This window comes from Triticum aestivum, chromosome 2A (genome assembly GCF_018294505.1).
Source record: "Triticum aestivum cultivar Chinese Spring chromosome 2A, IWGSC CS RefSeq v2.1, whole genome shotgun sequence".
NCBI lineage: Eukaryota > Viridiplantae > Streptophyta > Magnoliopsida > Poales > Poaceae > Triticum > Triticum aestivum.
In genome coordinates this window covers 656,159,772-656,172,724 of record NC_057797.1, presented here as the reverse complement: position 1 = coordinate 656,172,724, position 12,953 = coordinate 656,159,772, and the positions used below count along the sequence as shown (strand labels likewise).

At 44.7% G+C, this 12,953-nt stretch overlaps 1 protein-coding gene across 1 annotated transcript; it reads left to right on the top strand.

The window, feature by feature from the left end:
* Nucleotides 1-6,591: 6,591 nt before the first annotated feature.
* On the top strand, nt 6,592-7,227 carry LOC123185815 (uncharacterized; the record flags this gene model as incomplete). Its single annotated transcript, XM_044597642.1, is given in 1 exon segment — nt 6,592-7,227. A coding segment is annotated over 1 exon segment (401 nt), but the record flags the coding sequence as incomplete, so codon positions are not given.
* Nucleotides 7,228-12,953: the final 5,726 nt, after the last annotated feature.

Genomic DNA, 12,953 nt, shown 5'->3' with positions numbered 1-12,953 from the left:
TCCTATAAATATAATATAACTGTATTTGAAGTATCTTAAATATAATATATGAATATACTAAAAATGGTAAAGTAGTATATACTACCACATGGTCAGTGGCGGAGCGTGAACGAATGGAGTCAGGGGGGATAAACAGCAACACACGCCAAAAACGGCTAGAAGATTAGAGTGGCCGGGTAAATAGAATTGCGTTTAACAGTAGTATTAGCTGCTCATTGCATCAAATTCTTTTGGAAGGGCGGACAAGACCCGGAATTGTCCCTCCGACACTCTGCCCCTACACATGGTAGTATATGATATGTGGGTATAACTACACCCGGTTGTAGGATGTATTCTCCGTTAATCACGTATTTATGAAATGTTCATCATGAATGAAGAATATGTTATGTTGGGTATTTCCAAAATAGTAATCATGTAGTAAATATATTCATTGCATATTTAAGAATATTAATCGTTTATTTAAATAATGTTCATCATGTATTGACAAATCCTTATTGGGTAATTAAAAAATGTTCATCAGGTATTAAAAATTATGTTTTTGTATTTAATAATTGTTCGTCATTCACTAAAAAATATCTGATATTTTAAAAAATATTTTATATTTAAAACTATCCAAGTATTTGTAAAAATATAGTCATATATTTAATAAAATGTTCATGTACTTTTTTTGAGGGAAATGTTCATGTACTTTTAACGATTTTTCATGCATATTTGATAAATATTTTGTAAATAATAAAATCACGTAATTTGGATTGTTCATATATTTAAAAACTGCTCACATCTTTTTAAAATGTTTGTACACTTGTAAAAACACAAGCTTATAAAAATGTTTTGTATATTCTTTAATAGCGTTCACACACTTTTAGAAAAAATATGTATTTTTAAAAAGTTTAAATGTTATAAAAGGAATGACAAACATAAAGAGAAAACAAAAAAGGAGAACAGAAAAGGTGCAGAAAGAAGAAAGAAGCAGAAAAGATAAAAAAGGAGAGAAAGAAGCAAAATAGAAACACCGAATCAGTGAAAAAAAATGCCCGCTAATGAGCCTGCTCATGCATGCTTCGACTCTTAAGCAAGCGCAAGTTATAACTTGCAATAAGCGAGATATAGCACTGGCGGCAATTTTTTGTATTTGTTTGCTTCTCTCAACTATTGCTCGTAGAGCATATGCATTGTCCTAAGGAGAAACTATTGGTCTATTTCCACATACAGACCACTATCATCTGATTTCTTACTTGCGTCGAAATAGGAGTACGAAAATAATCGAACGGAGATACTTTGGTTTATTTTCCTAGGAACCTTATTTTGGTGAGCATTTTGGAAAAAACCGATTTTTTGCTATTGCGGAATTGCAGAAACAGCTCAGCCAGCAGTTTTCTCTACTTTGCTAGGATTCTGGTGTGATTATCCTGCCATTAATATGCTACGGAGAAAGTTTTGAAGTACTGCAGCTAGTGACTGCCGCTCTCTTTCATGCATGGGCCCGCAGAAGATTTCTTCCAGCAATTAGATTCCCAAGACAGTTTTGTACTATTCCTCGACACTCCGAATTAGCGTTCGAACAAAATCGCAGTCGTATTTTTGTTTTGTTTTGAGCCGAGTCAAGTCGGTGGTGCATCGTTATCTGGTGGACTGGAAATTCTGGGAACAAAACGCACATCGGCTTGGCCGACTTAAGGGAACCGGCGTTCCTGGCGTGACCCCGTGCATGGACCATGCATGGTGTAGTAGCTTTGTTGGGTGAGAATGTACGCTTGGTTCGTCGTAGAAAAGAAGCAGTTGAACGAACAGCAATCAAGAGGGCGTACGTACGTGAACGTGACCTTGCGGCAATTTCAAGGTTTGGTTCAACTGATCATCATTTTTTGCTGTGCGTCCTCTCCACCTGCCTATGCAGGTCGAGGTGTTTCATTTCAACGCGGAATAATGAGCAGCAACAAGAAGCTTTTCTTGGTAAGTATCAGGACTGAAACATGCTGGTTGTTGCTGTGTTGATTTTGTTTAGATTTAGTTTTTTTTAACACGATACAGACGCAAGCGCTCATATATACGTGCATATACTCATTCTTATGAACACACACACGCACATCGTACCTCTATGAGCACCTTTGAGGGACCGAGTCGACAAATCATCTTGAGATTTTATGAAGTCATCATAGGCGAGCGTTTCCTCCCACTAAACACGCATCGCCGGAAATCCTGAAATGAATCAAGAATAAATATGAGTATTAAAACTTGAACCCCGATGAGCTCACCTAACCATCCAACCACAGGTTGATTCGTGATCTTGTTTGGGTTTAGGTTAAGAACGAGGCAATGGTGGACTAGGACATCTAGGAGGATACTTGGCCACGCCATGCGTGCGTGTTCTATCTATCTACCCGGAACGTGTACTTACTCGGTTGCAAGGTATGGATATGCTCTGATCCATCCGGCTTGGCCCGGGGCATCACTTCGCCTCACACATCCCTCTCGACAAACCCTCGGCCGCGGACCGGCGAGGCCGGCCTCGGCGAAGCAGACACGCCGGCCGGTCGCCACCCGAACGTCGCCGTCCACGCACGCTGCCGGCCATACCTTCCCGGGAAAACCCGGGCCAGCCGGCACTCGATTTCCGTTGCTGAATATTCGACGCATGCCTTGGACGCGAGCTGCGCGAGGGTGAACACAACGGAAGACCCGAGCGAGGACGCGCACAGAGGCGACGGACGGCGCCGTGTAGGTGAACAGTTGCTGTAGCGGCGAGGTGGCACGCGCAGGTGATCCCACGCTTTGGTGTGGCCGCCGGGCCGTACGAGACGGGAGGAACGTACCAAGTGGCGGACACGGACACACGGTGGTTGTTTGGTCCCCTGCGGCTGCTCCAAATCTAAGTGGCGCTGCTTACGGAAGACACATGTGGCTCGTGGTGTCTGCCTACACTGCTTTAGTATGAAGCAAAGGAAATATGGCTACGCTAATCATTGCCATTCCGGTGCCAATACCTAAAAACGGAGCTGTGGTGTACTTCCCTACAGTGTAGAACACTGCTTAAAGTGGGTGTGGGTCGTTGTTTTGCTTTCCGATACAAACTAGTGCGGGATACTACTTTGCAACAGCTTCTTCCATTTGCACCGCCTCTCCTACTCTTTCTCTTCTTCTTTTTTTTAAAAAAAAAACAACTCTCCTTGCCTAAAGAGCAACTTCAAAGGACCGAACCATTTCGTCCGTCTGCGTCCGTTTGAATCGGCGCGGACAAAAGTGGTGGCCCAACGCGCCGACCCAAACCTAAATCACGTCTGCGTCGCGTCGTGTCGACGCATTTGCGGCCCAAATTTGCGCCTCAAATGCGTCGGCGCGGACGCCGAACGGACGCTTTGCGCGCCTTCTCGCTATCCACCGCGTCCCCACATGGCAGCCGTCCAACTTCCCGCTGCTCACGTGGCCAGCTTAATTTATAACGCCGGGCCCACGCGTCAGTGACGATGCTCGTCCTTTTTTAAGCCGACCGTGCGGCGGGGCCGTCCTCATCCAAACTCGTTGTCCCCATCTGCCCACCTTGCTCCCTCGTCGCCGGCAAACCCTAGCCACCACAACCACAGCGAGGATGGGCCTCTTCTCTGGCGCCAGCGGCAGCAAGGCCAAGGGCAAGTCCCCCGCCACCCCTTTCCCCTCCGAGTTCCTCCCACCCCCGCCGGCGCCTCGCCGGCAGAGGCACCGCATCAGCGTGCCAGTGCACCGGGAGGAGTGGCACTGGCCGAACCGCCAGCCTCTGTCGTATCCGGACGTGACGCTGCCGCACGACTGGCATCTGGATCCAGATAGGATCCCAGTGTCGGCGGCGCCGCGGTCTGCTCGTGCTCACGCGGAGGAGGTGTGGCGCCGGCGGGCGCTGCTGACGCCGGAGCAGCGCCTCGACAGGGCCTACGCAACCGACTCACCCAACTGGGCGAGGTGGTTCGCCTTCGAGCACGAGGAGGCGAGGCGACGGGGCGTGCGCGAGGTCGACCGGAGGCGAACGCCGCTGGTCGTCCGCGAGGAGGACCAGGCGGCCCTTGCGGCCGTCTACCGGGAGAGTGGGGAGGACGAGCGGCGCAGAGCGGAGGCGGCGGAGGCGGAAGAGGAGGCCCGCTACGAGGCGGCAATGGCGCGGGCCCTTGCCCTCTCCGCAGCGGGCGACAGCGTGGTGCCGCCGGTGGCCCCGCCGTCCCCCATCAAGTCGGAGCCCGAGCCCGAGCCCATCGCGTGCTTCTCCTGGAATGAAGTGGTGCGCGAGTGGGTGTCCGCGCCACCGGTTTGGCTGGGGGCGACGCCGGCGCAGGAGCAGGCCTACCTCGAGATGTGGCGCCAGTGCCGGCTGGCAAAGGAGCGCCGTCAAGGCGAGTACGAGAAGATTATCGAGCGCGACCTCGAGGAGGAGGCGCGCCAGGCCGTGGCTGCACAGGCGGCCGCACAGCCACCCGCCCTGGCACTACCTGCGCCGGCACAGCCCGACATGGCGGCGCTATGGAACACGGCGTTTGCCTGGGCCGGGCCGGCGCCGACGCTCATCGACCTTACGGATCCCGAGGACGACGACAACGACGCCTAGGGCAGCGCGCCGCCTTGTAGTTTAGGCTGTTTTTATTTTTTTTAAATACAAATATGGACGCGTGGACTCTCGCCGGCCTTCGTGACCGGCTTTAATGTTTAATTAATGATGTTTTTCTTTTTTTAAATATGCATGCGTTCATATTTTTTTGGCGCCGTCAAAATGGGTCTCAGGCAGGGCCGGTCCTGTGATTTTGGGGGCCCGGAGCGAGACTAAAATTCGGGGCCCTTAATATAGACATCCTAACAATAAAAAGTGATATACATATATATATATATTACCTTAAAATTTTCTTGTATTATTCCTTGATTCAAAGTCACTTATGAAGGTGGTGATGTTAGTATCTATCTAATAATTTCTTCTCGACGCATAATGTTGCCAAACCATTTAAATTCTCTTTGAGTCACTGTTTCTCTCAATTGCTTAATTTCCTATTATAATGAGCATAATAAAAATATTTTCATCGTGTAGATGGTATTTCATTTTTTTGTCTTCTCTCATAGGCCGTTTCTCAATTAAGATGGCTCTTGCTTTACTATCAAGATTATCCAAATTTCTTGGATCATAAATTGATAAATATCAACAGTATAAACTGGTTGTTCATCAACACTAGCTGACTATGCCTATGCATCAAATGAATTACCTACATTCTCGGAGCCACAAGATGTTGGTGTCGCCATTTTCTTCTTGCTCATCAGATTCTGAGTTCCCATCAGTTGATTGTCCTTTCTCTTTGACAACTATCACCAACTCATCATTTGGATTTATTGAAATAGGGGAAGCACCAGTATTACTTAAAAATTGATGAATATTTATGAGCTGTGATTGTACCAAATCATCCGCAGCTTTCTTCATTTTCCTGTTATCACTACGAAATGGATACTTTCCCAACATGATAAGACACAATACTGGAAAAAAAATGCATCAATTGACTATTGTTGAAGAGCTATTCATCTAGGAGACTAGGAACCGCAATATGAATATAGGACATACCTCGGAAGGTCGGATTGTTGATGGACGAAGAGCACAGCGGAGGTGCGACGGCCGCCCGAGAATTGAAATCGATGGACAATCTGAATTAGCAAAGAAATTATATTTAGGAGAATAGAGGAAAAAAAGAGCACCGTATGCGTAGTCGCGATGACACAAGCGTCGGCGGCCGCTAGAAACTTGAGGATCGCTGCGTGAATACGGCGTGATGTGATAGGATGGAAGGATCAATCAGTTCCTATTTTCTCGACATGCACGTACTAACCTGGAAAGAATCACAAGGGATCAATCAGTCCGTTTTTTCTTCTACGTGCACGTCCTTCCTCGCTGCGTGAGGCCCTCAGGCCAGACGTCCAGCTTAATTTTTTTTTCTTTTATCACGGAAAACATATTGGGCCATAGCCTAGCTGTATACTCTGGGGAGGGCCTCCTCGATTTTGGGGGCCCGGGGCGGCCGCCCCCCCCTGCCCCCCCTCCCCCCTCTCAGGGCGGGCCCTGGTCTCACGCCAGCGTTGGGCACAGGCGCCGAGTCAAATGCGGAAGCTTTGGTCGACCCAAACGGACAAAAAGCGGACGAAATTGTCGTCCGTTTGGGTCGGCCTGTTGGAGTTGCTCTAAGGAAGAAAAGAATAGTTCTTGAATTATTAATGATGACTATATGATTAGTATAACGCAGCATTTTACATGCGGGATTAATTTTCTACAAAATCTAGTACTAAAATTTAGCAGTAACTTCACTGGAGCATTGAATTGGTGCCACAATTGGCATGTCGTACTTAGTACTAGAAGCAAGCAACCAAATTATTTCAGGGAAGAAGATAAGCACCATTAATCAGCACTGCCCCGGGCGCCCGGCCCCTCTCCCGCGCGGGCTCCCCACGTTTACCAAACCGTGACAAAAGTCCGCCATGCCGGAACCACCACGTCCGTGCGCCGTTACGCGTTATAAACCGCCTCCCGCGGCCCAGCCCCACAGAAACCCCCTAAGCCAGCCAAGGCAACCTCCCTCTGCCCGCCCCAGACGGAGACGCACACGCTCACGAGGTCCGTGCGCTCCCTCGATCGCATGGCCGCGCCGGCGACCAGCCTCCGGCGCGCGGAGCTGTGCGCCGCCGCCGTGTCGGCCGCGGACGCGGCGTCGTGGTGGTGCGCGGTGGCGCTCGTCGCGCTCGTGCTGCTGGGCGCGCTCAGCGCGGAGACCGCGGACGGCGACGGGGAAGGCGCCGCGGCGTACTTCCGCGGCCCGCGGCTCGGCGGCGCGGCGGCGCGGCCGTGCGACGAGGTGTACGTGGTCGGGGAAGGCGAGACGCTGCACACCATCAGCGACAAGTGCGGCGACCCGTTCATCGTGGAGAGGAACCCGCACGTGCACGACCCCGACGACGTCTTCCCGGGGCTCGTCCTCGCGCTCCGGCCGACCAAGAACACCTAGGCCTTGGCCGTCTGACATGCTGCTGCTCCGTGCGCGCGCGCCGGGGTGAGCGCGGAGACCTCGAAGAGTTCTGCTGTGCCCCCTGCGCTGCTTCTTTTCCTTGGTTGCTTTGATCCTTTCCTTGTCAACTGCCCATCTTCATCTTGATGAAGTTTCTTATGAGAGGGGAGAAAATGGCAACTTGTATATATTAAGAGGATGTTGAGAGTTTTATATGAGTACAAATTGAGTTGAATGGGCCGGCTCTAGTTCGTTTTACATCCATTGTTTACTTGATTATTACAATCTTTTTTTTCTTTCGGTATATTCTGACTTTTTGGAAAGACGAGGCTCTTCTTTTCGTTTCCCAGAATACTTCCCGTGCATATTAAGTTGTAGTACTAACAAAGATGGCTCAAGCGAATCAACCTGTGGTTGAGTTGGTTAGGTGGATAGTGGTATCCCCAACCCATCAGGGTTCAAATTCTGGTGCTCGCATTATTCCTGAATTTATTTCAGAATTTCCGGTGATGCGCTTTCAGGACGAGGCGCCTACGGTTACTTCGTAAATCTTAAGATGATATGCTGGCTCAGTCTTTCGGAGGTGCTCATAAGGGTAGGGTGTGCGTGTGTACGTTCATAGGGGTGAGTGTATGCGCGTATACGAGCGCTTGTGTCTGTACTGATGCTCAAAAAAAAAAGATGGCTCAACAGGAGACCTACCTACATAGTTTATGTTTGGGAAACTATATGTATACACTTTAGTGGTACATCAAATTAGTATAACCAGTGTAGATGATTGTAAAAGACAATATGATTTCAGTTAAATGAAATCGGTGAGGGAGCTCTCTTATTATATAAAAAAGAATTAGTATAACCAAGCCCTTCGATTCAGGTTGGAGTACACACAAGTGCTTTCTGCATGATCCAAAACGTCTTGTTAGGTTGCTAACTCACGGCAAGAAAACCAAACTCCAAAGCAAGTGGCGCTGCAACTGCAAGTGTAACGTAATAACGTACTCCCTTTTTTTGAAAAAAAATTGTCTCTCAAATAAATGTATCTAGCACAAAATTAATGCTAAATGCATCCATTTGAGAAACAAATTTGAGACAAGTTTTTCCGGACGAAGGGAGTATGTATCAACTAATGCTGAGTACTTGAGTAGAACACAAGTAGCTCGTATCTTTTTTTTCTGAAATGCCAGTAGCTCATATCTGCTGCCCGCGAAACTCGCCACGCGCATCCCCTGACCCTTTTCAACAGGAGCACTAACAGGGTCAATTTTGATGCTCTAGGAGTACCCTATGTGGTGTCTAGCCCTCGTCACATGTCACGTGCTGAACATTCTTTCTGAATTTTGTTTTCTCATTTTTTTCTGTATGCGTTTTCGGTTTTTAGATGGGGTTTTCTACGAGGTTTTTTGGCTTTTTGGTTTTCGCACGATTTTCCCTACGTTTTGGAGATTCTTTTTGCGCGTGATTTTTTTGGATTTTTGAAAATTATGCTTTCATGAGAAGTGCAAATTTGCTTTTCACGGCAGCACAAATTTTCTTCTGTTGTGCTTTTTGAAAAAGAAAAAAAATTACTTACACGAGAAGCACATATTTGCTTCTTCTGAAGGCACATATTTAATTCCACGGAAAGCTTCTTGAAAATAGAAAAAATATGTGCTTCCACGAGAAGCATCTATGTGCTTCTCATAGAGACACATATTTGCTTCACGAGAAACACAGTGGAAAAAACCGTACTTCCATGAGAAGTACATATTTGCTTCCACAACAAACACATTGTTGTGCTCTGGGAAAGGGAAAAAATTGTGCTTCCACGACAAGCACACAAATTGCTTCTCGGAAAAACAAAACGTGCTTCCACAAGAAGCATAAATTTTCTTTTCGTGCAAGTACAGATTCTCAAAAGGTGAAAGTGAAATGCCGCAACCATTTTTTTCATCATTCCTTTTTTGTTGCCATTTTTTCATCTTTTGTGGTAGTGGTGGTGGGGGGGGGGCGGTTATTGGCTTTTATCCTAGGAAAAAAATCATCGAAACCTAATAACATTGGATCTACTTTCTAAGATTTCGACGCGAGAAATCCAGCAGTGAAAACAATTTGGAATTTGAACGGACGGTTCAAAAGATAAATCATTTTGAATAAACGAATCTAAAAAAAAGAAAAAACTCGCAGGTTACGTCAAGTGCCGTACATGCAGTGCGCTAGTTGTCAGCGTACGAAAAAGTAGAATAACTAGTTATTTCGTGTTTTAACTAGGTAGCTTTGGACTCTCAATGGGCTCATGTGTTCCGCATGTTACCTAGAGACCTCCTATATGGCACCTTATGCGCCAGTTTTGCCACGCGACCCTCACACACGAGATCGTTTGGGCCAGCCCATTAAGCACGACACCGCTCGAACAGGCTGCTTGCTCGCTTGATTGTCCCTACTAGTTTTGTTGTCAATTTTCTCAAGACAAAACTCGGTCATAAGTTGACCATTGGAGCATTGATGGCTCATCGTTGACTGTGTTGACCAATGTCTTTTCAAATTTGAAAAAAAAAGATTGTGAATACAAATAAGATACATCAATTTGAAAAAACATGTATATAAAAAAGTTTGTGGATTCGAAAAGGTCATGAATTTGAAAAATAAGTGAATTGGAAAAAGATTCACGAACTTGAAAAATGAATTTGTAAAAAGTTCACGAATTTGGAAAACAAGTTTGCAAATTTGAAAAATAAAAAAATTCGTGGAAATTAAAATAAAAAAATAAAAGGGAAAAAGGAACCAAAAGCGGCCTAAATATGGACCGAGACAAAACATGAAAGAACCGACCACAAAAAAAACACGAGAAGAACTAGACTGCCGCTATGGCATTAAATGGGTCGGCCATTTGGTCTTGTTTGCACCACATACGATTTACACTCTATTTTTGTCTAAAAAAAATACACTCTATGTGGCTCTGAAGGTGCCAAATAGCATTCGGGTATTATCTACGTGTTTGAGGAGTCAAGTGATGCAAAGTGCAAAGGAGTCGGCAAATCAGGTTGGCCCAACTAAATTTTATGATTCCTCTTAACAGTTTGGTCATAAAATTACAATTCATAAATCATGTTTAAAAACCAATATATGATTTCATACAGTAGATTGTTTAGAAAATATTTGTATGATTTTTAAAAATAATATGTTCAAGCACAATATCTTCATTCACAAGAGAATAGACCCTTATGTTAAAAAATACCAAAATTAAAATATTTCCTTCAAACCAAACTATAAAGACTATGGAGCAATACTATTGCATGGAAACTTTGTAAACTAGCACTACCGGATTGTGTATTGGTGAAACAAAATGAAATAGCACACAAATGACTCATAACCACAAAATGATGTCGAGCATGTCCAATGCAGGGGCGCTTAGAGGGTATTTGGTTGGGCCTACTCTTGGCGTTTGCACTTTCGTTTACAAGCTAAAAAGCACCTATTTTGTGGGCTTTGGATAAATATAGATAGGACCTGCACTATGTGGATCTAGCCACCTCTGCTAGCCTCCAATCCAAAGACATCACCTTCACATAACATACACATGAAAACATGCATGACATGTGGTGAAACGGTCGGCAACAACAATAAGTATATATAGAACAACTCCGAAGGGTCAACTTTAATGAATGAATACAACATGAGTCTTTGGACCAAGATACAATTCATACAATGGAAACAGATATACCTTAGCAGGTAGGAATGCAAATTGCCTTAAGAGGGTTTCGAAACAAAAGCTAAGGGTCTCCATATCCCTGCCCAAACCACTGTGTGTGGGATAATCAGTTAACGACATCGATTAATAAACCTGCTTCACGTCGTCACCGAGCCTTCCTTCAAGAGAGTGCCCAGATCGTTACGCCTTTCATGCGGGTCAAAACTTACCAGACAAGGAATTTCTTCACCTTATGGTCGTCATTCACTGGGGCCTTGGTTGTCTCTTCCTTGTCATCGCACCAACTTCCTTGGCTTTCCGACATACATTGGGCAGCCGTCAGCCCCCATACACCATGGTCGGCGGCTTCGACGAGCCGTTGATGACAACTATACCATTTTCAAAGTCTACTAGCGTCATGAAGATGCTAAGTGCAACGGAAAACGTCGGCAAAGATGATATTTTCATGTCCTATGCCTATTATGTTGAATGTAGTATGTCCAATGTCCTATGCATGAACTATGTGCTATTTGTCATATGTATGAACTATGTACTATCAAATGGCATATGCAATTGGGTGTTGCTATGTCGATCGACATTACATGGGGCTGTATGGATTTTTGAAAGGGCAAATGAGGGGCATCGTTCCCGGACAAACAAATGGGGACCACCCCTTGTTGTCCGCGGACATGTCCTTAGATAAATGGGGGCACAAATTTAGCAATTGTGGTTGGAGATGCTCTCAATACACGAAGTACTAAGCAAACTCACCCATTAGTGTCTCTTGCCGGTTATGAAAATTTGTTGTGTTCATAATAGCATCTGATTTTTTGTGAGACAAATAGGATCTGAATTGTTCACCTTGAGTATTATAATGCTCATACATCTGTATGTACGCACACCACTAGCAGTAGCCATATCATTTTCATCAACTTTTTTGTTTGTTCACTTAGAAAACCTCAAGCCCTAAAAAATGTTCATATGTGTTTTATGCATGTCACAAATCTTTATCATGCTACTTATTGTTCTATTCACTAATTTATAACTATTGCTCACCTCAATCTATTAAACGTTCATACGTATGCATGACCCTTGTTATAGTGAATTTTCTTTTTGTTCATGTTACTCCCTCCAATCCAAATTAATTAGCGCGGTCTCAATAGAGGTTGCGCAAATTAATATGGATCGGAGAAAGTATTATTATTTCCCCACTTGCATATAAAAATTGTCCTGGCCAATTTGGTATCGAATTCTAACTTCACACATGAGCATTGTTTCCGCGAATTTAACACAAAAGTTCTTAAGAACAATTCATACCGTTCGTACATGTGAATTTATTTAGTCCCAAATTAAGAAAGAAAGAAAGCGCCAAAAAAAAGAGAGAAAACCAGTAGCCCATGGGTTATTGGGCCGACATTTTTACAGTATCTTGGGCAGTTATTCGGCCGCCCGTCAAGGCTTCGCTGAAGCGAGCGTCCACTTGAGCCAGCCCACCAACGGATGCTATTTTCGTTCGCTGCTGTTTTCCCTGCGTGTTTTTTTTTCGTTTTTCTTCTGAGGTTTTTTGCTTCCGATTTTCAGCGTTTGGTCCGGTTTTCTGTTGTTTTGTTCCGGTTCCTTTTTTCCTTTCGGTTTTTGCCTTTACTTTTTTTCTGTTTCTGTTTTCTTCCCTTTATTGCATATATTATATAGAAAGTTCATCATGTATTATAAAAATATTCATATTATATTAAGATAATATTCACTGTATATTTATAAAAACTTCACCATGCATTACAAAGATGTTCATCGTGTATGATAAAAATGTTCATCGTATATTAATAAATTGTTCAATATATATTACAAAATGTTCATTGCGTATTATTAAATTGTTCATCATATATTAAGAAACTGTTCGATGTATACTAAAAAAATTTCATTGTGTATTTGAAATTTATTCTGCATTTTTTTACAAAAAAATTCACTGTAGTTAAATAATTGTTCAATGCATATTACCAAAATGTTCAATGTGTGTTAAAAATTTGTTCAGCATTTATATTCATAAAATGTCAAAATGAAAACCTCCCAAAAAACAAGAACACTACAGTGAACCGAACGTTACAACATCGTTTTGCTACAGTACGAAGCAAAACAGTGTCTCTACATTGCCTTTTTCTCGTGAAACTGCAAATGTCTAAGGGGGAGCTCCTAAACAACGCATTCAGCGCCAGATGTTCCACCTGGCGCTCACGCGCCGCGCTCCTGGACGGGCCCAATACTTCCCCAACCTGCTCGCAAACACAGAGAAAAGGAAT